The 26,197-nt window shown below is 40.2% G+C and overlaps 1 protein-coding gene across 5 annotated transcripts in view; it reads right to left on the bottom strand.

The window, feature by feature from the left end:
- The window catches only part of snx29 (sorting nexin 29), a 523,801-nt gene that overhangs the window by 87,850 nt on the left and 409,754 nt on the right, over positions 1 to 26,197 (bottom strand). Inside the window, exon 21 of one of the 5 annotated variants that reach the window (XM_041206789.1) lies at positions 16,036 to 16,126. The exons of the other annotated variants lie outside the window; for them this stretch is intronic. Within the exon in view, the coding sequence (XP_041062723.1) occupies positions 16,121 to 16,126 (6 nt within the window). The 3' untranslated portion in view covers positions 16,036 to 16,120. Of the gene's footprint in view, positions 1 to 16,035; positions 16,127 to 26,197 lie in introns of those variants that run through there. 5 annotated transcript variants of the gene reach the window in all.

Raw genomic sequence — 26,197 nt, 5'->3', positions numbered from 1 at the left:
TTACTTCAAAGCCTCAGCCTGTAGCAAAAATCAAGACTTTATTAGATATTCTTTCTCCAAAGCAGCTGAGGGGCATTAGAACCCACATCCATTCATTTCTCAACATGCAACAGTAGCTGTCTCACAGTCGAAGCAGAGGAAATCTTCCACGTCGAGTGAAGATTTGGGCTTTTGGCCTTTTTCTAAAGTATTCTGAACCAAATTGGTAGTTTAGATTTTCAAAACTTTACTTCAGGTTTTACATTTAAGATATTAACAGCTCCTCCTCTTCTATCCTGAACTGCTAAATTTTACCTCACAGGCAGTCAGGTAACACCTGTGATTCATCAAACCTGTGATTCCTTTTATTGACATCTAAAAAAGCAGAAAAAAAAGAGGTTTTTTTTAATTAAGAATGACTTTTCTTAGCAGAAAAATTCAAACGGAACATTTTTAAAATTCGCAAGTGATTTACATCTAGCTGGACGATGAACCTGACTTATTAGCTTCCTTCTGAGTATGCGCCTGTCCGCTTATTTTCACTCAAAATTCTGTTAAAAAAGCATTTTTTTTTTCTTCTGAGAAAGGCAGAAAGTGACTTTTAGGATATAAAAGGTATGAGGCAGGACATTCTCAGGCCCATGCCAGTAGAATGGCATTGCATGTAACACATGTCACAAAATCGCACGTCTATGATTTTCAGGCCATTTGCATTATTGAACAGAAAATAATGGGCAATGTGCAGGAGCTCAATGCTCCAGCCAAATGTCTTCTTAGATAAGAATGCAGAAATTGGAAATGCTGGACTTTTTAGTATTTAATGGCTTATGGAAATCTCTGTTTACTAAAGACTGAGAGTTGGTAAACACACTAATAGTGCACCAATATTTTAAGCTCGGCACTTCTGGAAAATAATTATCACCAGGGAAAGCAAGAGGGAGGAGGGTTGCTTATGATCTAAAATGTACCACAGATAGGTTCGGGGAGGAGGAAAATCAGTAAGTGAAGTTTTACACTGGATTGTCCCAAGGTTTCCTGTATCTTCTGGGACCACTTCACAATTCCATGGGCTGGTCTTCAGAACCCAAGGGCTACCCCCTACTCATAGACCTTGTGATCGTCCTCCAGCAAAACGCTTCCAGATCCCAGGAATTTGTCAGAGTACTTCCAGTTCAAGAGACCCCACTCCACCTATGCCAAACCCTATGTTCCCTTGCTATCATTCCTAAATCCAAGCTCTTCTCAATATTGGTACAGCAGTGTATTTATAAAACCTCTGGCTCAAGATGCAGCAATGCATATTGTGCTGTGCCTGGTAGATTTTGTTTGACATTTTGCACATTTATGTGTCTTCTTTAACTGATTGGTTCAATGTTCATATACATGAAATAGTAACAAATCATGGTTGAGCAGAGAGAGAATAATCAATCAGAAAGTTGCAAGCAAAAATTAAAACCGTCAATTAGCAAGTTAAGAAGGAAAATAACAAGTGGGAAGCCAGCAAAGTTAAGAATTTAAGAGGTAAACCAAGCAAATTATTCAAAAAATATTTTAATTTTTAACGTTTTATAATAAAATGAACATTTATTCCTGGAAATGTGTTTTGTAACATAAGAGAGTACAAGAATTAGGAGAAAAACATTAAACTCACCTGTGCAATAATCCAGTATTGAATGAGGAGACATTTCCTCCAATTGTGGGTGTACCTACACCACATGGACTGCAGCGGTTCAAGAAGGCAGCTCACCACCACCTTCTCAAGGGCAACTAGGGATGGGCAATAAATGCTGGCCCAGCCAGCAAGTCCACATCCCGTGAACGAATTTTTTAAAAAAACTAAATATTGGGAAGACCGAAGCCATTGTATTCAGTCTCTGTCACAAACTCTGTCCTTAGCCACCAACTCCATCCCTTTCTCTGGCTAGTGTCTGAAGCTGAACCAAACCATTCACAACCTTGGCACTCTATTTGATTCCAGGATGAGCTTCTGACCCCACATCTGATCCAAATCGGGGTCAGGCAGGAATGCAGAGTTGAGACCACAATCAAATCAGCCATGATCTTATCGAATGAAGCAGGCTCAAAGGACCGAATGGCCTACTCCTCTATCACCAAGAATGCCTACTTCCACTTCTGTAACATTACCAGCCTCAGTTCATCTGCTGTTGAAAACCTCATTCATGATTTTGTTACCTGCAACTTGTCTGTTCTAAAATAGCCCCAATTAAAATTAATGGACCTTATGCTCTTTAAAACATAAAAATCCAGGTAAAAAGCATGAGCTCCTCGAAATTTTCTGGCATAACTTCCCTGAATTGGGCTACTATATTCAAGGGGTGCTTGTAACAAGTTATATGTATGACAAATGAAAGTTTAAGCAAAGACAAATTTCAAAGTGCAATTTTTATGTTTTAATCCATTTTAGATGCTTATGTTTCTTTGATTTGCTCAAAAGTAATGATTATTCATATATTCTTTCCACCTTTCATTTATACCATCCACTCTTAATCATCATATCTATCAATGTCAGCATTTATGTAACTTACTATAACATCAATACATAACAGACTAACTATTCATCGAGTGCAATATACCATCAAAATAGGTCAAACTGCAATTTTACTTCACTCCTATCTCCCTTTTCATTCGCTCTCTAAATATCAACTGTATACATGAAGTACCAATGATCCAAGTAAAATGAATATGAAATATAAAAATATCAAAGCAATTTCCTTTATTATTTCATTTTGAAGAAACCGTGCAAGATTATTAGTAGGTCAAAGTGATAAACACCACCTAGGCTTTTATTAAACACCTCAGTCTGAGGTCTTGGCACTTAAATAAGCACAGCTGTTGTTTAGCACATCTTATGTTTGTGACAAATGGTAGCGTAATCCTAAATCTTATATCAAGCCCTTGCCCTCTTGGTGGTGGGAGAGATAGGAAGTGAGAGTGAGAGAGAGAGAGAGAAAGAGAGATGGGAAGGAAAAGAAGAGAGAGAAGCTTTGTATTCTGTGTGCCGCATTACCTGTTTCTTTTTGCTCTTTGATAGCAAAATAGAGATTTCAGAATCAAAACCAATACTTTATTTCTCTTACATGGTGACCATGCATATAAGTAGAGCATATTAAAAGTTTTACACTTTCTTGTCACTCTGTTGACTTCAACATAACAGATCAAGAGTGACTGAATTCAGCCTCCTATACTGGGGTTTAAAACAATTACAGCTGAGCAGATTTGCTTTCCCCGGCTCAAACTGTATTGCTTATATTAGCATGATATTCTACTGCATAAAGGCAAGCTGGATGAGTAGTTTGTCCCTGGGCCTCAAGGTGAATATAAATTAAAAATGACCACATGCCTCCTGAAGGATTAGGATCCAGTGTCATGCCAAACACATGGCACAGTTAAACTACTTCATGCCAAGAATTAAGAATTTCTGGTGAATTGTACACTTCTGATAAATGACTGCATCTATTACTTCCTGAACATACTGCTCTTAAGATCATTGTGAATTCTAATTTAGGTGTTGTTATCAATAATACTAAATAATCTATTTTCTATAAATTAAGATAATGCCAGAGAAAAACCACATTATTATGTAGGCCGTACAAAATATGATAAAACCTGTATTTTTCAAACAGATAAAATAGACAATTCCAACAATTAAGGAAAAGATAATGTTTTTCAATATCATTTTGCCCTTAAGTCATTTCTGAAAGACTGCCAAAGTCACAATGGCTTTCTAAGCCTCAGTGGCAAAGCTTTAACAGGTTGAGATAGTACTATCGTAATCTGAATGGCAGTTACAAACTGTCAGACAAAATTATGAATCTGTTAACTTGTGATAATCACTGTTATATAAATAGGGTTCCAACACTAAGCTTCACTGAATCCTTAACACACCTAAATCCCTCAGGTTGGATTTGGTATTCCAGTTTTTTTGCAGATTTTTCATTTTATGCAGACTTAAAACAGTGTGCTTTTCTTTACAGTAAACATAATTTCGGTATCGTAAGCCAACATTTTAAATTTTTACTGGACTTTTGCCATGAAGGTACTTCAAAATCCGACATTTATTGTCTCCGATCAAAATATGACTGTTTCAACACAGAAAATTGTAAGTTATTGCCTCCCACCCCCTCAAGGGTTCATCTCACCTTGATATGTGATGATCATTATTGGTCCTGGTAAAGGTCACAATAAAATCAGATGCCAGCAAATTTTGCCAATCTCAGGATAATGAGAGTGTAGCATGAAAGCTTCTCAGCACAGGGTAGGAACATGTTGGAAAAATGCACTTAGTTGAGACAGATACCAGAAAATGTACAGTTGTTCCAATTAAATCCAACCATTTCCATGTATAGCTGAGATAATGTAAGGTCTATAAACACATAAAACCAGTTAAGCAGATCAAAGCAGTGATCTCTATTCACACACAGTGATCTCTATTATCTGACTCCCGCAGAACAGGCCTGACTTCGGCTTGTGCTCTTTGAAGTTGAAGAAATTCAAGCTCAAGGTACTTGTCCCAGCGATATACATCTGTACTTCTTTAGGCATATTTTGTTTAGCTAGGATAAATAGATAAGCAGATATTTCTGTGCCTGCAGCATGGAGATATAAAGGTACAGGAAAAAACAATCTGAAATGTTGAAAGGGAATGCACTCTCTCAAACCTGGATATTGAGCTGAATTGTTACTTCAGTGTCAAAAATACCTAATGTTGATATCATACTCTCTGGAACAAAAACAGTATACCACCATATAGATGAAAGATGATCATAGTTCCAGGTTTGAAAGCCTTTACTAACTATACAGAATTAGGATCTGAAATTTTCCCTATGAAGGTCAACAAATAGATGATTATAGATCTGGATGGAATAAGCAAATGCAAATTTGCCTATTTCAGTAGCTCCACTGGATTCACAGTCTCAAATGCAATGCAAAAAAAAGTTTCATAGAGAGAGATTACTGTCAAAGCTCCGTTGTCAAAAAAGCCAATGTTGCATTATACCCAAATCTCAACACATTCTCCACAATCACGTGTATTATATAGTGTTATTCTCAAAAATTCAACCTACTAAACACCAATGTGCAGGATGGAAGTGATGATACTAGAGGTCACCATCTCTGACTCAACATTAAAAATTAGTGCAATCTATCTCCTTGTCCTGGGAAAATATTGAGTGGAAGCCAATCTCAGAAGAGTTTTCTTTTCAAGACTTAGCCATAAATGAAAGCTCATGGTGGTGCTGAAGAAATTAAGCGAGCAATAACAATTTTTAATATAGCCTCTTGAATCTCCATTTGAAGCTAAAGCGAAAAACATTGAGAGTTGTGGAGTGACAATTAGTGGAAAGAAATGCCTGTCATCACAGGAAAGATAGTTTGAGGATTAAAACTGGGCACACAATTCTGCTTCTAGTTGAAAAAAAATATAGAATTAAAATTTTAACTTGTGAGCAGTAAAGTAATAATATAGACCTTTGGTGAAGTTAATGGCACTGCAGCAGCCAGTGAGGGAATAACATTTGACAAGCATTTCAGCTGTGGTAAAAGAAAAGCATTTCATTAGGTTCATTCAGAGAAAAAAAAGGGATTTGCCTTGGATCAAAAATACATTTAAGTTTCCTCCAAAAACTTGGATATGAATTGGTATCAAGGGTGGAAAGGAAAACCTGGTAGATCTACCACTTCAAGAAATGATTCATGACGAATGACATTACACAGGATAAAATCAATTATTTCGCTTTTGATAAATAAGCCGTAGATCCACCTGCCTAAATTCTAATAGTTTAAGGTGTCACTGCACCATTATTGGACTCTATGGCAAAATTTAATTGCCATCTCTGGGTGCATTTGGAGGTGACGGAGCCATGTGATCAGGTAATAAGGTGCGGGGTGCAGATTTCGCCACCCTCTAACCTCCCTCCAATCAAGTCTGGGTGGGAAGCCTTGTGGGCAGTCTTCATCGCTGCTAGTATTCAACCAGCAGTGAGCGGGATACCCTCCATCTGGGGAGGCCATCCAACAAACCCTGTTCGATTTGCCAGCGGCCTACCGGGTGTAGGGTGGGGGTTCCTCTGTGCCCAATCATGGAACCTGGCATCAGCGGGGGGGGGTGGTCTCCCACAGGAAGCCACCCCTCTACCCTTGCTTCCTTCTGACCCTCCTCCCCACAATCCCCATCCTGCCCACACTCGCCTCTATCTGGGGAATCCATCAGCTTTCCTCAAGGTTGGCCCCACTGTAGTACCAGCAGTGGCCCCCGTTCCCGGTAAAATAATCCAGCATTTACCATCGCATTGACGGAAGACATTCTTGCACTTCTTTCAGGACTAGAGGAAAGGCACAGTGAGCTACCACTGAAATGATCAGCCCAGGGTCTGAGGCTGCTACTCCTGGAATACAGCTGTGTAACTGGATAATTTGCTGACTGATGCCAACAATAAAAACATTAGAAAAAGCATAGAACTATATAGTCCTTAAACAAATGTGACCAGCAGTCCAACTGCAAAGTTTCAAGGAGTCCTGCATCCCTTGGAATTATTCCCCAACCCATATAGTACTGGAAACAAAATCTGCGGAACTCATGTTGTTATGCACATCTGTAACTGGGGTGTGATTTTAGAAGAAAGATATTTTACATTTAATCAAACTTTTGCTACCCTTTACCTTTAAAAGATTAAATGAAACAGAGCGTGGGGAAAGTGTACAGAGAAGATCGGAGTAAGACATAGAAAAGGAAAATTGATTACTTCAATTACTATTTTACTCAGAAATAGTCAACAGCATGTAGGCAAAAGCTAATTTAAAATGTAATTATCTTTCATTATTTTACTCTCGTCTAGATTTTTTTTATTTACTTGTTCCTGAGATGTGGGTGTTGCTGGCTGGGCCAGCATTTAATGCCCATTCCTAGTTACCCTTGAGAAGGTGGTGGTGACCTGCCTTCTTGAACCACTACAGTCCATGTAGTGTAGGTACACCCACAGTGCTGCTAGGGAGGGATTTCCAGGATTTTCACCCAGCCACAGTGAAGGAATGGCGATATATTCCCGAGTCAGGATGGTGTGTAGCTTGGACGAGAACTTGCAGTGCTGGTGTTCCCATGCATCTGCTGCCCTTGCCCTATTAGGTGGTGGACATTATGGGTTTGGAAGGTGCTGCTGAAGGAGACTTGGTGAGTTGCTGCAGTGCATCTTGAAGATGGTACACACTGCTGCCTCTGTGCGTTGGTGGTGGAGGGAGTGAAAGGTGGTGGATGAGGTGCCAATCAAGCGGGCTGCTTTGTCTTGGATGGTGTCGAGCTTTTTGAGTGTTAATGGAGCTGCACTCAACCAGACAAGTGCAGAGTATTTCATCACACTCCTGGCTTGAGTCTTGCAGATGGTGGACAGGTTCTGGGGAGTCAGGAGGTGAGTTATTCTTGGCAGGGTATATTGTCTGCTGAAGAATGGAATCGCACAGTCCTAAAGATAACATTCTACAAAATTCCTTTCAATAGTTTACTTTCCTCCATTATACATAAGCCGAAAGTTGAGTAAATTACATTTTATGACTGAGGAAAGCCCTCTTTAGCAGGCAATCATCATGTAACATGTTAAGCAAGTCAATCTTTAAAGCTTCTCATGTTGGTGACATTTCACTAAACACATCACGTTTTTGGAAACCAGATAAAGGAAAAGTATTTGTATTACCTGTTACCAGTAAAAGAACCGAATGTAATCTCAAAGTGAACGAAGTGTTTGGATAAAAATCTAGACCGAAATCCTCCATACTTCCTGCACACTCTGCTCGAGCTCTAGTCAGAGTGCAGAACAAGTGTCAGAATACTACAGGCTGGACTTCAGCATGCAAGATTCTAACCTTGCTCAGTGCTTCCCTGAGTGGAACACCCACCAGCACCAATAAGGCCATTAAAACAGCAGACCAGGGTGAGACCTCCAGTTCCCACTTACATGGCCCAAGAATGGGTCAGACAGGGATTGATGGTTGGAATGGGAGTGGGGAGAAAAAAAATTGTTATAAGGAAATCTTCTTTAGTGTGTTACCATCTTACAAAGGGGACAAGTAAAAAATAATTCTGGTAAAGGGAATTTTCCAACTGGATCAACAGTGGCCAGTCAATTTTGTGGCTTCTTGAAGTAATTAGGTGCTTTAAATTCACCCCAAGTGGCATTGACACCCATAGGGATATTCAGACCAAGTAGCCATTCCCCGACCTTGCATTCATTGTGTGCTCAGGCCAATGGTGCGCATAATCCCAGCACAATTGTCAGGATTGCCGACCTATGGGTTTCCTTGGCCAATATTTTTTTCCATATTCTGATGTGCAAAACGTATATTATAGCGTAGCCATTTTCAAAATAAACGAAAAGACTGACTAAAACAAGGAGACGTTCAACAAGTTTGGCGAGAATGTAGTTAATTTTCGATGGTCCAACTGATGTTTGTTCTGTCCATTCTCGTGCAATGGCAGGACAAAAATTAATGGGTTTGTGTGGGAGGATTCGCCACGTAAGAAACTAAAATGACCAGAGTGCATGTGAATATGCAGGCCACCCAAAGCGATCCAGTATCGTGTAGAAAATATAGAAAGGGGAAAACCAATCAAAATAATTGTTTGGAAGAGGATGTGATTTGTTTTTTTTAAAAGTGCAATCACTTCTATGAAAAAATTTAATGGCAGTAAGTGGAAGATTAATTAATATGAATAATATATTGGAGACCTTTCTCTCTGTGTGATCCAGACTGTTTCCTATTTGTGTCAGTGGGATAGGCAAATCAATTATTTTATTACTCCACTGAACCAACCCATTCATCATCACTTTGAATTGGCTGCAGAAAGAAAGTTAATCACAATTATAGCACAGTTTTGTCATCCCACAAAAACAAAGGTTTGGACAAACTAGTCTACCTGACAGCATCTTTATCACTGAATGTCAAAGGTTTTCCTTTCCCCTGTGCTGGCTAAACAGCATTGACTCTGGGTTTAGCTGAGCTTTGATTTTAAAATTCTCACCTTGTTTTCAAATGACCCTGTGACCTCATCCGTGACTATCCACGTAACTTCCTAGAGTCCTACAACCCTCCAAGATCTCTCCATTACTGGTCTCCAGCGCATCCCCAATTTCCAATCACTTTGTCAATGCCTTCGTCTTCCTCAGCCCTAAGCTCTGGAATTCCTTCCCTGAAACTCTGTGCCTCAGTACCATTCTCCTCAAAACCTCTCTCCTCAAAACCTCTCTCTTTGATCAAGCTTTTAGTCAGAGTGGTTCAGTGTCAATTTGATAACAGTCCTGTGAAGCACTTTGGGATGTTTTACTATGTTAAAACTGCTATATAAATGTAAGTAGTAGTTGTTGTAAATACTCAATACCATGCAGTGGAAAATAATTGAAAGTTTTTATTTCCTGCTGATGCAGAAATGAACTTGAAAAGAAATTGATCAGTACCAACATTCTTTGTCTTCCTATTAATAAATATTCCATTCAAAGGTTAAGTGATTACTTGCATTCTATCTTCTAAAACATTTCCTATACTCTACTTCTAAATAGTATGTGCTTGTTTTTAAACACAAAGTTTAGAAATGTATTGGTTGTCAAAAGTTATAAACATTAGCTCTACTGTCCAGTAAGGATAGATAGCAACATGAAGTCTCATTCAAACTTATTGCTTTTCACACAATGCAACAAGATTTAAATCCCATTACATCAAAAGTATAATGATGTCCTTTTTTTTGCTTCATCACAGAACCATTCCAGTTTTCTCCATTTCAATTTTATGCTATAATTTAAAATTATTTTCATACGATACAATAATTACAGGCATTGAAATGGTTTCCAATCTTCTGATCTTTATTGAAAAACAGCATTCAGAAAGGCCTAGAAAGTGAAACCTGTGAAAGCATTACCAACAGAGAAGATAAAAGCAGTTCACAAACTATGCTCCCTATTTGATGGGTCCAATAAATACAATAGCTCTTTGTTCCCATTCATGTACTGTTATTAATCACAACTCAGGGAACCTATTATTGCAATTTATTTTTTGGATAGCCTAATGGGTTACATTCAGTCCTGCATTTAAACAAATGCTAGCTATTATTTAGGCCAGCTAGCCATTCTGTCCCACTGAGCAGTTATTAAAATATGTTTCTTATCAGAGCTCAGCAACCTCAGCAAGGTATTCATTCCACAAAAATTAAGTTTGAATACAGAGAAGTCTTTGAATAACATGTCAAACTGATAGGTTGGTTCTCAGCTGATGATACAGAGCTTCTTGATTTGTACAAACTGTTTGCAGGTTGAAATGATCACAAGGAACATTTCAATCCAAACCAGTGTTGATTCAGTTATGTTGCATGAATATTAAGAATTGGTTGGAACAGAAAACTAAAGCAATTGTCACAAATGCCAAAACTCGTGCAAGAAGGAGCTAATATTAAAGATACACAATGGTGTCTTTGATTTGTGGATGATAATCTTTTGTTAGACTTTCAGTAAATAAATAAATACCGATATTTTAGAATTTTAAAGAATTAATAAATGTGGCTAGAGTAGAAGCATTTAAGGGGAAGCCAAATATGCACGAGAGCGAGAAAAGAACAAAAGAATATTCTAATAGGGTTATATGAATTCATGTGATAGGAGGCTTGTATGGAGCACAAACATTACAACAGATCATATGGGCTGAATGGTGTATTTTTCTGCAGTAAGTGCTTTGTATTGTGACAGTTCTCAAATCAGTGATTCACTAAAAGAGCATTTTTGGCTTATGAAGTTGAGCATTAATATTTAAAATATTGAAAATATTACTTGTGTAGAAATGGTCGACTTCTAGCCTTGAATTTCAGGCTAGTATCACGGTAGCAATTTGCAGGACACTTGAGTCAGGCTTGTGATCTACCTATGGCTGCGAGATTACTAAAACTGGAAATGGCTAAATGAAAGACTACAAAATTCACAGCGAGTATTTATAGTAACCATGTGAGATGACTAGCAAAATGATCACAGTGCAGGAGGCTGTCATTCAGCCCATCAAGTCTGCGCTGACTCTCTGAAAGAGCATTCCACCTAGTCCCACTCCTCTGCCTTACCCCCATAACCTTGCACATTCTCTCTTTTCAGGTAGCAATCCAATTCCCTTTTGAATATACCTCGATCGAACCTGCCTCCACCACCCTTTCAGAAAGCTTATTCCAGACTCCAACCACCCACTGGATGAAAAGATTTTCCTCACATCACATTTACTCCTTTTGCCAATTATTTTGAATCTGTGCCCTCTAGTTCTTGATGTTCTCTTAAGAGGGAACAGTTTCTCACTATTTATCCTGTCCATACCCCTCAGGATTTTGAATACCTCTATCAAGTCTCCTCTCAGCCTTCTTTTCTCCAGGGAAAAACAGTTCTAATCTCTCCAACCTATCCTCACTGCTACAGTTCTTTATCCCGGGAATCATTCTTGTGAATCTCCTCTGTACTCTCTCCAATGCCTTCACATCCTTCCTCAAGTATGGCATCCAGAACTGGATGCAGTACTCCGGATGAGGCCTAACTAGTGTTTTATACAAGTTCAACATGACATCCTTACACTTCTACTCAATGTCCCTATTAATAAAGCCTAAGATGCTATATGCTTTATTAACTGCTCTCTCAACATGCCCTGCCATCTTCAATGACCTAAGTACATATACACCGAGTTCCCTCTGTTCCTGCACCTCCTCTAAAGGCTCTCCCTTTGTTTTACACTGTCCCACCATATTTTTCCTGCCAAAGTAAATCACCCCACTCTTCTCTGAATTGAACTTCATCTGTCACTTGTCAGCCCAATCCACCAACATGTCTATGTCCTTTTGAAGTTCAAGACTATCCCCATCACAGTTGACAACATTTCCAATCTTCATATTATTTGCAAATTTTGAAACTATGCCCTGCACACCACAGCCTATGTCATTAATATATATCAGGAAGAGCAAGGGTCCACTGACCGCTGGGGAACTCCACTACAAACCTTCCACCAATCTGAAAAACAATCATTTATCATTACTCTCTGTTTCCTGTTACTCAACTGATTTCATATCCAAGTGCCAACTTTCCCTTTTATTCCATTACCTAGAATTTCGCTCACAAGTCTGTTGTGTGGCACAGTATCAAATGTCTTTTGAAAATCCATATACACTACATCAACAGCATTTCTGCTGTCAACTTTCTTTGTTACCTCCTCAAAAAACTCCAGCAAGTTAGTTAAACATGATTTTCTCTTGTTGAATCCACACTGGCTTTCCTTAATTATCCTGCACTTGTCTAAGTGACTATTGATTTTATCCCGTACAATAGTTTCCAGAAGTTTCCCTACCACTGAGGTCAAACTGACTGGTCTGTAGTTGCCAGCTTTTGAACAAGGGTGTAACATCGCAATTCTCCAGTCCTCTGGCACCTCCCCTGTGACTAAGGAAGTCTGTCAGATTATCCCTAGTGCCTCTCCAATTGCCACGCTCACTTCCCTGAATATGATGATTTTTTTTTTAGCATTGTTAGAATATTAGAACACTGCAACCAATCACATGCACTGTTTATACCGATTACACTTCCCGATGGTATTTTATTGTCAAGTAAGTTTGAAAAGCAAATGCTGTCAGTGATTTTGAAGCAGCTGGAGGCAGCACCTAAAAGGAAGGAACCATTTATAATGTCAGCTCAAAAACAGAAACACCTGGAAAAACTCAGCAGGTCTGGCAGCTTCGGCGGAGAAGAGCAAGGTTGACGTTTTGAGTCCTCATGACCCTTCAACATCTTCTCCGCCGATGCTGCCGGACCTGCTGAGTTTTTCCAGGTATTTTTGTTTCTGTTTTTGTTTTGGATTTCCAGCATCCATGGTTTTTTGGTATTTATTATAATGTCAGCTGGCAGGGGGGCCAGAAGGGAAAGGAGAAGTCAGCAGTTTTGCGTAAATGGAATCAAAGCACCAGGTGGTGGCAGATCAAGACATAGGCCAGGATTTGCCCCTCGGCGATTTGGGGGCGGGGCCTGGTCACCGAGGGGAAAATGACGCGGGACGATGCTGGGAGAAATCCCCGATGTCATCCCGGGCCATTTAAATATTCAGGAAGGCGGGCAGGACAGCGAAATCAGCTGTCCGTTCGCCGACCTGTCAATGGCCAACTGGGGCCATTGACAGGCTAGTTAAAGTACTTAAAGACCTGCCTGTCCGACCTTAAGGCTGGTGGGCAGGCCAGAGGAGCCCCAGCGGGCTTCTGATAATACATGAAACCTCATCCATTGGCGGGATGAAGTTTTATGTCCGTTTTGCACAAAAATAATAACGTTTATGTGGTCATTATCAACATGTCCCATCTCGTGTGACATTGTCACATGAGGGGGACATGTTAATAATTTTTTAATGTTTCTATTTTTAAAGTTTTTACCACTGTCAGTAATCTCCCTGAGACAGGACTTTGCCTCAGGGAGCAGTGCGCTCTTTCATGCGCATGCGCCAGAGAGCGCACTTTGACAGATGGGGAATCTCCCCCCCCCAACCCCACCGCCCCGCACAGGAAGCACATAGCACTTCCCGTCAGGCAGGCCGCTGGGTGGGCTTCAATTGGGTCGGCGGCCTGCCCACTGCCAAGCTGGTGGGGCCCACCCACCATCCATGGGCAAGATTCTGCCCATAGTTCCCAATCTCTAACAGAATCAGTATCTTTGAGTACGTGAACTGTGCGCAACAACATTGTCGTGTAATGGGCATTCATTTTACCCTGTATTCACGATTGGAACAACAAATCTCGCTCTTTTCCTTCCTATCTGGTTACAGATGAAGTAAGGTGAGACGAGACCCCGCATGGGGAATAAGCACTGGATGGGCTGAATGGCCTGTTTCAGTGCAGTAAAGCCTATGGCTTGATTTTCAAACCATGCTCGGGAACCCAATGCCCAGATACTTTCCACCTCCCCACCCTCCACCACGTCTGTGTGGCTCATGCAATGCAATCGCCCAATGTTAATGCCCTAATCGGGCGGGGCAGTGAGTGTGGCACCCAATCAGTGGCGCCCAGCTCTGTGAGGAGGCGGGAGATGCCGACTGCAGCAGGAGCAACAAAGGCAGGTGGAAGCTATGGCAGAACCTGCAGCTGACTTGCACAAGAGAGAAAGCAGAAACTCGCAGGGCCGGGAGCATCAGGGCTCAGAAAACTGGTCGAACGGACAGGCATGCGGTACTGTGACTGATCTCACAGCGACATCCCTGGAGGCAAACATGTTTCAAGTGAATCAAATGTCAGTCGGGGAACATTTAGGGGGCAGTGATATAGTATCACAAGGTTTAGGTTATCCATGGAAAAGGAGCAAGGCAGAGTAAAAATAATTAAAAGAGAAGCGGGGGTGATGGAGGGCAATGTCAATGGGGGATGTGAATGAACCAGCTCAGGTAAACTAGAATCAAAGATTGGCATGACAGAACCATAATGGAACAAAGGGCTACCTTTAAAGAGGTAATAGTTTGGATACAGTTGAGGTACATTGTCATACAGGGAAAAGGTAGGGCAAAGTCAGAGTTGTCTGGATGAGGAAACATACAGTAAGGTGAAGCAGAAAAAGGTGCATATGATAGATGTCAGGTTGATAATTCTACTGAGAACCTGGCTGAGTATAGAAAGCTCAGTGGGGAAGTGAAAAAAAGAAATGAGAAGCAAAGTGAGAGTATGAGAAAAGGCTGCCAGCTAACGTAAAAGGGAATCCAAAAGTCATCGATAGGCATATAAATAGTAAAAGGATGGTAAAAGGAGATGTGTGGCTGATTTACGACCAAAAAGGGGATTCACTCAAGAATGCAGAGGGACTGAACACACTCTGCACCTGTCTTTACCAAGAAAGAAGATGCCAAAGTTATAGTGAAAGGGGAGCTAGTTGAGGCACTGGATGGGCTAAAGGTTGATAAAGAGGAGCTACTGGAAAGGCTAGCTGGGCTTACAGTTGTTAAATCACCAGCACCTGATCAGGTGCATCACAGGAGACTGAGGGAAATGAGAGCGGAAATTGTGGAGGCATTGACCATAATCTTCCAGGGATAGTGCAACTGGCTGGTGAACTGCAAATGGTACGCCCTTGTTCAAAGAAATAGTATATGGATAAGCCCGGCAATTACAAGCCAGTCAGTTGAACTTCATTAGTGAGAGGACTTTTAGCAACGATAATCCGGGACAAAATTAACAGTCATATGGACAAGTGTGGGTTAATTAAGGAAAGCCAGCGTGATTTGTTAAGGGAAAATTGTGTTTCATTAACTTGCTTGAGTTTTTGGAAGAGGTAACAAAGACGGTTGATGTGGTGTACATGGACTTCCAAAAGACATTTGATGGAGTGCCACATAATAGGTTTATCAGCAAAGTCCAAGCCCATGGAATAAAAGGGATAGCGGCAGAATGGGTATGAAGTTGCCTGAGTGACAAGAAACAAGAGAGTTGCAGTCAATGGTTGTTTTTCAGAAGAAGGTATATAGTTGGGTTCTCCAGGGGTGGGTATTTGGACCACTGCTTTTTGTGGTCTATATTATGAGTAAGAGGCATAGCGTAGCAAGGATGTTATGGTGAATCTTTATAAACACTGGTTCGATGTCAACTAGAGTATTGTGTCTAGTTCTAAGCCACACTTTAGGAAGGACGTGAGGCATTAGAGAGAGTGCAGAAAAGATTTATGAGAATGGTTCCATGTATGAGGCACTTCAGTTACCTGAATGCATTGGAGAAGCTGGGGTTGTTGTTCTTGGAGAAGAAAAGGTTTAGAGGAGATGTGATGGAAGTTTAAAATCATGAGGCATGTAGACAGATTCAAAAGGGAGAAACTGTTCCCATTGGCAGAAGGATTGAGAACCAGGGGACACCAATTTAAGATGTATGGTAAAATAACTAATGGCAACATGAGGAAACTTTTTTAACTCAGCACGTGGTTAGGATCTGGAATACACTGCCTGAGTGTGGTGGAAGCAGATTCAATCATGGCTTTCAAAAAGAAACTGGATAATTACCTGAAGAGAAAAACTTTGCAGAGAACTGGCATGGGCATGATGGGCTGAATGGCTTCCTTCTGTGCTGTAACCATTCTATGGTTTCTGGCACTGCACTGATGTGTAGATTATATGCTCAATGCTAGAACAGACAATTTGCAGAATCAGAAGTAACAGTGCTGCCAAGTGAGATTTGGATCATAGCAACCAAACGATATAAAGAATAACAACTGAAATTAGTTTTGCAGGAAATATTATGTGAAAAGTCATAATTCATGTTGACATCTCTGTTTGAATTGGCAGCTCTTAAAGCATCATTGATCCAACAACAATTCCAATAATCATTGGATTATCTGAAAGGTTTGCAAACGTAAATGACATATTAGTGAAAATATTAGTGAAACAAACCCTTGATGCAGCCTTAAATATAATTTTAAGTCTCGTTATTTCTGATTGCATGAGCCTTTTGTAAATGTGTCTGTATTGTTGTTTTAAAGTTGCACTTTCCTCTTATACTTACACCTGGTGGTGGGCTGGTATTCAACGAGGATAAAAATTTTTACCTACAGATCGATCAATTAAAAAAAATAATTTTGTAACCAACAGAAATACACTGTACTTCTTTGTGTTCACTGAAATGCAAAGAATGAATTTCCCAGATGCAACTAATTAGGTTTGTCTGTGAGGGGAGTCTGGTTTTATTGTACCTACATGCAGCAAATAATAACTGATTGTTTCTCCAAAAGATCAATACATTTTTAACTCTTAAACATATTGGAAAAGGCTTTTGTTAATTAAGCAGAACATGCTAACCAAAAAAGACATCACATGAAGGGGAGTTTAATTTATATTTAAAGTATAGTAATGATCACTACACTTGAAGGTTTTTCTACACTAGAATTAGTCATAGAGTTATAGAGTTTTACAGCACAGAGAGGATCTTCAGCCCGTATCCGCGCCAGTCATCAAGCCCCTATCTACTCTAATCCCATTTTCCAGCATGTGGCCTGTAGCCCTATGTGCTAGGGTGTTTCAAGTGTTCATCTAAATATTTCTTAAATGTTGTGAGGGTTCCCTTTCAAGGTAGCGAGTTCCAGATACCCACCACCTCTGGATGAAAAAAATTCTCCCTCACATCCCCTCTAAACCTCCTGCCCCTTACCTTAAATCTATGCCCCCTGGTTACTGACCCTTCCACTAAGGGGAAAAGTTTCTTCCTATCTACCCTACCTATGCCCCTCATAATTTTGAGCACCTCAATCAGGTCCCCTCTCAGCCTTCTCTGCTCTAAGGAAAAAACCCCAGCCTATCTAGTCTCTCTTCATAGCTGAAAAGCTCCAGCCCAGGCAACATCCTGGTGAATCTCCTCTGCACCCTCTCCAATGCAATCACATCCTTCCTATAGTGCAGCGACCAGAACTGCACACAGTACTCCAGTAACTAACACTTTATACAGCTCCATCATAACCTCCCTGTTCTTGAATTCAATGCCTCGGCTAATAAAGGCAGGTATCCCATAAGCCTTCTTAACCACCTTATCTACCTGTCCTGCTACATTCAAGGATCCATGTGCCCTCATGCCTTTTTCATTATCTGTGGCAGAATAACGCTGCACTAGACTGTGACATATGCAATAGTTTCCCAACTAATGTCTTAAAAGCAAAAAGCTGGACCATAAATTCTAGTGGAGTGCCAATTAAGTCGGATTGCCGCTCCGCTTGAAATTACTTACCTGGAAATCCAGGCGATCCTATCTCGCTCGACCTTGCAACTCAGGCCAGGGGAGATCCGTGCAGTGCAGCATGCTCCCAGGGCCTACTGCCAAGGACAGCTCCGTGGAAGGTAAGTAAGGCACGCCCCTTTTTTTTTACAGCAGCAGCTGCTGTAAACCAGGGAGGAGGTAGGTCTATAAGCTAAGAGGGTAGGATTTGTGGTAGGGGGATGTATTGAGCCTGGGAGGTGGGGCGTTGGGGTGGGGGGTGCTGTTTCGGTGTTGGGTTGGGCCTGGGTGGAGGGGTTTGGTGGTCGGGCCTGCTGGGGGGCGGTCAGGGGGGGTGTCGAGAGTCGAACCTTAGGTGAGGGAAAGAGAGTCGGGCCTGGAGAAAGAGTCGGGAGCCGGGCATATTGGGGGGGGGGGGGAGGTTTAAGTCTCGTTTAGGGGATTAGTGGTGGGAGGTCAGTGCAATAGTTATGCAGAAGCTAGAACTAGATTTAATTCTTCTTTGATTGTGTGACAGAAGTATAATAATTTTCATAATATTTCTCTGGTTTAGTATGAAGTAGGTTTGTGGGAGTAAGTCTATGATTTAATTATATTTGGAGTCAAGTAGGCCGCAAGCTTGAAACTAGGTGTAGAAATGTGCTTGAAATGCTAATGAATAAACGTGGATGCTGGCTTAGTATGTAAGGTGTGAAGGAATTTGCACTTTTAGATAAATGAAGTGATTGTTTGGATTTCAAAGGCATGTTAGTCTGTTTACAGCTAGCCAGGTAAGCAAGGTGAAGGAGTGTATTTAGTTCTCCCAAAGGTTACTGACAATATTGGCAACATGAAAGTTTTTATATTATGAGGAAGATACAGTTTCAAAGACATATGGAACTATAGAACTTAAATATTAAAGAGAGAGAAATATATAAAGGGGAATGGAGGCTATGTGAGGAGAGGGCCATGTAACAGGAGAGTGTGAAACAGCCTTCACAAAGCCTTCAGCCATTTGTGCATAAGTCTGCTATATAAAATATCTTAAGTCAGAGAAGGTATTTGGAAGTCCACTGTCAAGTGGGTATTGTGTTAACTTGCTGGTTTTGTTTTAAACCTAAAATCTATTTTGGACTGTTGCCTTAAAGGGGGTGTGTGACTGGGAGTCAGGTTAATTAGGAATTTTAGGAGTTGTTATAGTAGTAATTTGTAGTCTTATCTATGAGTTTGAAATCTTTTATTTTGTTATTAGATATTCTAATTTAATTTTTAGAACATCTAAAGATCTTGGTGGGCTTATTACTTCTGAATTCAATGCCGAAATCTTCTCATAATAAATACAAATTGCAAACCCATTGTAACAGCACGACCAAGTTTCCCTTGAGGATTTGGTCCAGCTGGCACACCTCTGGGGTACCGCCAGATGCAGTGCTTTGGAGCTCAAAAGTTACGGCTCAATAAGTCACCGATAGTTCGCACTAGATTTTACAGTAGTTTTTAACAATTATCCAGCAAGTAGAAAATAACAGTTAATATTCTACTGCATCATTCCTTTTTTCCTCTTGCTCAGGGCGGAATCTTTCACTCTCAGGTTGAAGTTTGATGGTGGGTGCAGAACTGGGAGTGATTCCTGCTGGTGGGTGGTTGGGGGGGGGGGGATGCGCAGGTGGTGTGGGGGGGGGGTGTGGCGACTGGCCACATGCAATCCTGTGCTGGTCAGCTCATTAAATATGCATCCGCAAGGAGCTCGCTGATTCTCATGGCGGGGCAGACAGGAAGTCGTCATTGTCAGGAAGATATAATAATTCTCATAATGTTATTGGAATTTATTGTAAAATAGTAGTGTGTGTTTGTGAGAGAGAGAAACTAATTGGATCAAAGGCAGCTGGTCTGAAGGCTTTGATGTAAACATGGTACACTTAGGGAAGTTTAGAATGTAAGGTGTAAAAGGGCATTTGTATTTTCAAATTAACCAGACTAAATTGTTTTCAAAGGAGGGGTGAAATGTGTCATCTAGCCAGGTGAAGTTTAGAAACAGTGTGTTTATTTTTCCCAAAGATTACTGGTAAAACTTAGTGCTATGAGAGATTTTTATTATCAGGAAGGTAAAGTCCAAAGACATAGTGAAACAATGGGTATTTGCATTCAAAGGGGAAAATATGTATAAAGGAGCAAAGGCTGTGTGTAAGGAAAAGCAGTCTATGATTCAACAAACGTGAAACACCTTCAGCCTGTACGTACCGAACTGCTGCCTCCAGGGACTGAAGCTAAGAGGACTCACTTTGAATCTGACTGCTCAGATTATTGTTTCCTTTGCCTGGGTTTTTAAAAATCTGTGTGTTTTACTGTTGCCTTAATGAAGATGCAACTGGGAATCAGATTAACTAGGTGATTTAGAAGTTACTGTAGTAGTAATTTGTAGACGTATGTATGTGCATCCAAAATTTTCTTTTATTAATAAATGTTTAATTTAGTTTAATAAAAACATCTTAAGACCCAGTAGTCTTATTATTACTGAATTCAAAGCTTGTATCTTGAAACATACAAATTGAAAATTAGTTGTGACAGTTGTTTCAAGCTTCCCTCTGGGATTTGAACAGCTCAGCACTTACCATCAGCTGTAACAGCTGTTCTCGCCGTTATCTCACGGGCTTAAAGGAGCAGGTGCCATATTCAAAACCTGTGACTGCTACCACCAAGAAAGACAAGGGCAGCAGAAACATGGGAACACCACCAGCTGCAAGCTCCCCTCCAAGCCATTCACCATACTGACTTGGAACTATATCACTGTTTCTTCACTGTTGCTGTGTCAAAATCCTGGAACTCACTTCCTTACAGCACTGTAGATGTTCCTACACCACATGGACTGCAGTGTTTCAAGAGGCAGACCATCACCACCACCTTCTGAAGGGCAATTAGGGATGGGCATTTTGTGACATAGCAGGATGAGGCTTCTTTCTTCCCTTGCACAAGCAATTTGTCTTAGTACAGCCTCACTTTCTGTAGCAATGACAAATATATTAAGAGGTTATTAAACTAATGGAACACCCCTGTTTCTGATATGTTTCGCCTCAAGCACATAGGCCTTGAAATTACAACAAGGGATACTTGTACATGAATGCTTAATGTGTTCACCTGAAACCCTTCACTCCATTACTTTCAGCAGAAGCATTAACCCGTTCAAAATAAATGGGCTAATGCCGTCACTAAAATAGTGAGGGAGCAATTTTGGAGAAATGTATTAAGCATTTGCACACTAAAATACCACAATTACATTGAGGGTGAGGGGGTTAAAATAACGAAGAGTACATCAAGGAAGTTTTTAAAAAAAAAATATAATGTTTGTAGTTCGCTTTAAAGCTTGTTTAAAAGGAGTAGGATATTTGAATCACAACGCAGCGAGCTGCAGCAAAGAGCACACAGAATGAACGAAACATAATAAAAATCATCTAGAGACATTCAATTTACTATGCGCTGAGGTTTCATTCCAAGATTGAAGCATTGTCTATTCATTTATTGCTCATAGGGAACAGAAAGTAACAGCACCATGTTTGCAATGAGTGGTAATCCATTCTGCAGGCTTTACTGTTACTTGTTTTTTGCCTTGCTTGGTGCACCTCATTAAAAAAACAACCCATTACCCATTTGGTAAAAATTGATTTATCAATCTTATTTGCGAAATACTGCTCATCCATTGTCATCATTTATGCATCTCTACATATTACCATAACATAAACTCTGAGAAATAGTTATGTATTTTCCAAAATAAATGAATGGGCATGCCATGTTATTAAAAACAAAGCTTCATGGTTTTCAAACAAGGAGAAATAATTTAACTGCTAACGTTAATAAAATCTGAATAGTTAGAAATACACTTTCCTTTGCATATTGTCAGTTTGTCATTGCACACAATCGATTTTCTCTCTGCACTGCAATGTACCATGTATTTTGGGTCATGCTTTTATTGTCTTAAACTCCACAGCTTTTCCACTTCATAGCATCATGCTTCAGGTCAGCTGCGTCAGTTCATATTATTATGCTATGCTTATTCCATTTGCTTTATGTCAGGGAATAAAAGTGGTCATTTTGCAACTATATTACCCGTGTTAAGCATTGTATTCAAATGCACCATATCAAATGAGCATCAGTTTCTGAGGAAAGTTCTCTGTTGGCCAAGAACTCTTTTATTTGCCACTAATCACAAAATCAAATTCCTCCAATTTGTTGGATATTTGTGACCAAATATAGTGAGCTTTGCACGTTGGCTGATACTTAAAATCTGCCACATCCCTAACTCAATCTTCAATAGCTTTGTACAATTCAATTGTTTTGAGGTATCTTCCCACACACACAGTCTGCAAAAGCTCCTATCACAATGCACACCAGAATTAACATTTGAGAGGGATAATGAACTATTAGTAGCACCCAGGGGACAGCACCCGAGTAATAAGCATCATCATAGCAGAGACAGTGAGAAGGCCGAGGAGAATTGCAGGAATTTGTGGTGCAGTCCATTGACTCAGTAATGGTTATTCAATGGGCCATAAAATTGTGTACTTGCACTTGTGATTCCTGATCTACAAGTCTCCAATCTCAACCATGGAAGAAGCAGTAAATCGAAGAAAGGCACTTCTAAAGAAAAAGGAAAGCAAGAAGAATTGACATAGCCAACTCTTCTGCACCTCTAGGTTTCCAGATACAGAACGTATTTAGAAAAGGCCCAAAAGCAAGTTTATCTAGTTTCTTGGTCAAGATAGTGGGGAGAAAGGAAGAAAGAAAACCATTTTTTTTTAAATGGGAGGACACCAATAAATAGTAAATATTGCAGCAGTGACTGGAAGATACCAGAGTTAAATGAAGTTAATTGAATAGGTCAAAGAAGGTAGATATCAGAAAAACAACCTTTTCTTATGTAACTAGCAACGAGATGATGAATATGAAATGCCCATTTTCCTCCACCTCCACATCATTTCTGATTTGGATAGTAATACCAAATGTTATAGTGACCAAGTCTATCAAACCATCAAGGTTTCATCTATACTGTCAGCAAAAAGCCTTTCAGACTCTAGAATCAACCATCTGAAAATGTAATTATTTGTTTCCGTATTTTCATTCCTGTATTTGTTCAGTCTGATACTGAATGAATGCAGTTTTCTTTGATTTTCACACTGCAAAGCCTTTGTTTGGCATTGTTCAATTTTACCTAATAACAAACTTTTACAGCTTGCCTGAAATATATAAATTTAGATTGTGCATTGTTTTGAATCTGTGTGATCTATGAAGTCCTTTTCAACCTCAAAATGCCACCACAGTGAGCTGCAATAACTCTAAATCACTTGAGACAAGGTCACTGTGAGCTGCAGGACACAGATAAGAACCCAAAACATCTACAGGGAATGGATAGCTCTAACTTTTGCCACTGAGCTCTGCAACTTGGAAGCTAAGGTTTAGCATCTTACAGATGCAGATTCAGGATCATAAACAAAATGCACTTTCAATGGGGAGGAGGAAAGGGAAGCAATTTTGTAAGCAATTATTAAATAAGTAAAGACCTGTGAAATAATTTACAAATAACATATATATGAATGAACGCTACAAATTTAAAGGGCCAAAAGAAAAATTACATTTTGCACTATTTAACATATTTGAGTTTTTCAGCTTGACTTGTAACATAACAAACATATTTTAAACTATAAGGAAACATTTATTGGGAGTGCATGCAATAAAATCCTGAAAATTTATCTATATCAAGTTTTTTTTAAAACAATCTGGTTTGACCATATGCCAGTTTTTGGCTAAAGTGGCAAAATGTTGAATGTGACCAAGAAATGCCAACATGCCAGAACAAAATTCACACATTTTGTCTTTTGGTCATTTTTTTCTTGACTTTGGCTTGAATGGAGAAATGTAAATTTAAAAAAAAACAGCTCAATCAACAGCCAGTTCAGTTTAGCTACTTTATTAAAGGTTGCTGGCAAGTATTCTATTTGTATTAAAAAGTGAGATACAACTTCTAAATACATTATCCCTTCAGGCTGGAGCTCACATCTGTTTCTAACTGATAACATTCTTAGTAAAATCGCTTAGGCTTCATTTTCCCTTTGACCATTACTCTATGGAATGGGATTTACTTGATAGCATTTTTATACAAGTCTATGAAGAGGTTTACACCAAAACAGGTGAGTTATTATTCGTCTATACGAATCATGTGTACTTCTCACCTTACAATACTGTTCTTTCTGAATAGATTTTCAGTCCCCAATTCATGATCTAAATTTTCAATATAATTATTACGCCACAACTGATTTCCAAAGTTACAATTGATAAACCCTTGGGGCAATCTTTTGTGCTAGAAGGTAACATTTACATGTTTGCACATGCTACTTCATTGCAATGCTTTTCAAAAACACTGGGAAATTTAAAACAATATCGACTTTTTTGTGTGTCCTGGGGGGTTGGTGTGGGGTGTGGTGCGAGGAGTATACCCTTGGATGTTGCTACATAAATAATTAAATTAAATGGATGTGGCTTAAAATTTATACATTTCATGTAAAAAGACATTGAGAACAAAGGTTCAAACAAGTTTCTTACAAGATATTATTAGTTATTCAAAAATGCAGAGATGTCAGTCTCTGTCACTTGCTCTGCTAAATGCAGACATGATCAAAAAGTGATTAGGTAAAATTGAACAAGAAAATGAATAGCAAAGTGGAGATATAAAGGTACTTGCTCTCCACCGATTTTATAAATGAAGGTATTTTAGCAATATTACAGTTTCTTCACTAACAGTACAAAAAATGTTTAATGTTCTTACTGCTGAAGATAATCTCTCCGTGTTGCTTTCTCTAGAAAAAGACTGCTGTAGCCACAATGTATTTTGTGTTTTTATGCTTACACTCAAATTGTTTGTCGTTTGTTTCGACTTCTTTGTTTCACTCTTTCTCAAAAGTTTTAAATAACTGCTGCTTATTTAAACCTTAATTACTTGAACCGTGCAATAGCTGCGTGTTACAGAGCTCAGACATGCTCCAGGATGTCACAGGATGTCAAACAGAAAGAGCTATGCTTTGTAAGTCAAATCACAAGACTATGCAACAAGTTCACAACACTTGGTTTGAAAGTAATATTCCAGCTTCAAACATTTACAACATTTTTTTTTAATGTTTCCCCCTGCCTGCCCGAGTTAGATTGCATGTTTTCTTTGTGCAACAACATTAGGGTGCACTGATCATCAAGACAATGATAAAATTGGTATATGAGACATTTACATTACATGGGAAGGATATTCACTGGGTCTCCTGAACAATGCAGGCAGCGGAAGTGTTGCTTGCGCACAGTCTCCATAAAAATACGCCTGGTAGCAGCATGTCTCTCCCAGTAGGCCAGCTCTGCAGCTGTGCCCAGGTTTCTGACAGGAGTCATGAGCTATATCAGGAGGGGATATCCCTTGCTGCCCAGGTGCCAGCCTGTGATCTGACAGCCTGGTTGCAATTAAGCCGGCACAGTAGACTGGGTGAGATGAATCATCCATGATTGCTACCAGGAAATGGGACACAGACTGGCATGATAAGCTGCCTGTGGTTGCAAACAAGGCGGGTATTCAGCAAGTGTATCCCTTCCCCTTGGGAAAGATGTCAGGATGGTGACGAACAGTACACAAGGCAATTTAGATGCAGTCTATGGCATCTTGAACCCTGAAGAATAGTGCAATGCAAGGTAATCTAGTCCAGTGCTTCTCAAACTTTTTCTTGCTGTGACCCCATTTTAATACCGCAGACCGGGTGTGACCCCAGAGTTGGTGAGCAGGGGGGTGGGTGGCACCAAAATAAGACCAAATAGCAGGATAGTAACCTTTACTATTGCATCAAAGCGCCAAAATAAAAGCAAACAGCAGGATAATAACTTTCACTACTGTATCGTTAAAGGACATTGGGCCTACCCTAATGAGACACGACAAGGGCCTGCATGTTGCACCACAGTCCCTCAAAATCTGGCAGTGCGGTTGATAGTGCACATTACTTGCAAAGCAGTCAGAAAGCTTGCTGCTGGAGGTGGAAGCGCTGCGAGTATTTATCAAATCACTTTCAGCCTGTTCGGCTGCAGATTAGAGAAACACATTGCCAAGAGGAGTTCACAAGTTTTATGCATGCGGAGGTTACTTCCCATCCCACCGCTCATCACAGCCCTCCAATCGCAGCATGCCACCCCTCCCCCACTTACAGTTCCTCCAATCAGGGGACCTGTTGAGGCTGCCGGCGGGAAACTTGGTAACCCCCCCTCCTGCAGGCTGTGAGGCAGGGGGAAAAAAAAAATCAGCTGCATGTATCATGAAACCTCGCAGCCAGTCCCAGGACAGAGTCTCATCTCCACAACTGCCATTACGCTCTTGGACACTGCAGCCTCAAAATTTCATCCTGCCACCCCATTGGGGGTCGCTACTCACGGTTTGGGAAGCCCTGGCCTGGTGTCTCTCCATTTGGAAAGGAAAGTAGATGTTCACCGTGTGTAGAGTGC

Source organism: Carcharodon carcharias, chromosome 15 (genome assembly GCF_017639515.1).
Source record: "Carcharodon carcharias isolate sCarCar2 chromosome 15, sCarCar2.pri, whole genome shotgun sequence".
Taxonomy (NCBI): domain Eukaryota; kingdom Metazoa; phylum Chordata; class Chondrichthyes; order Lamniformes; family Lamnidae; genus Carcharodon; species Carcharodon carcharias.
The sequence above is the reverse complement of the archived record's forward strand: the minus strand, read 5'-3'. Positions and strand labels throughout refer to the sequence as shown.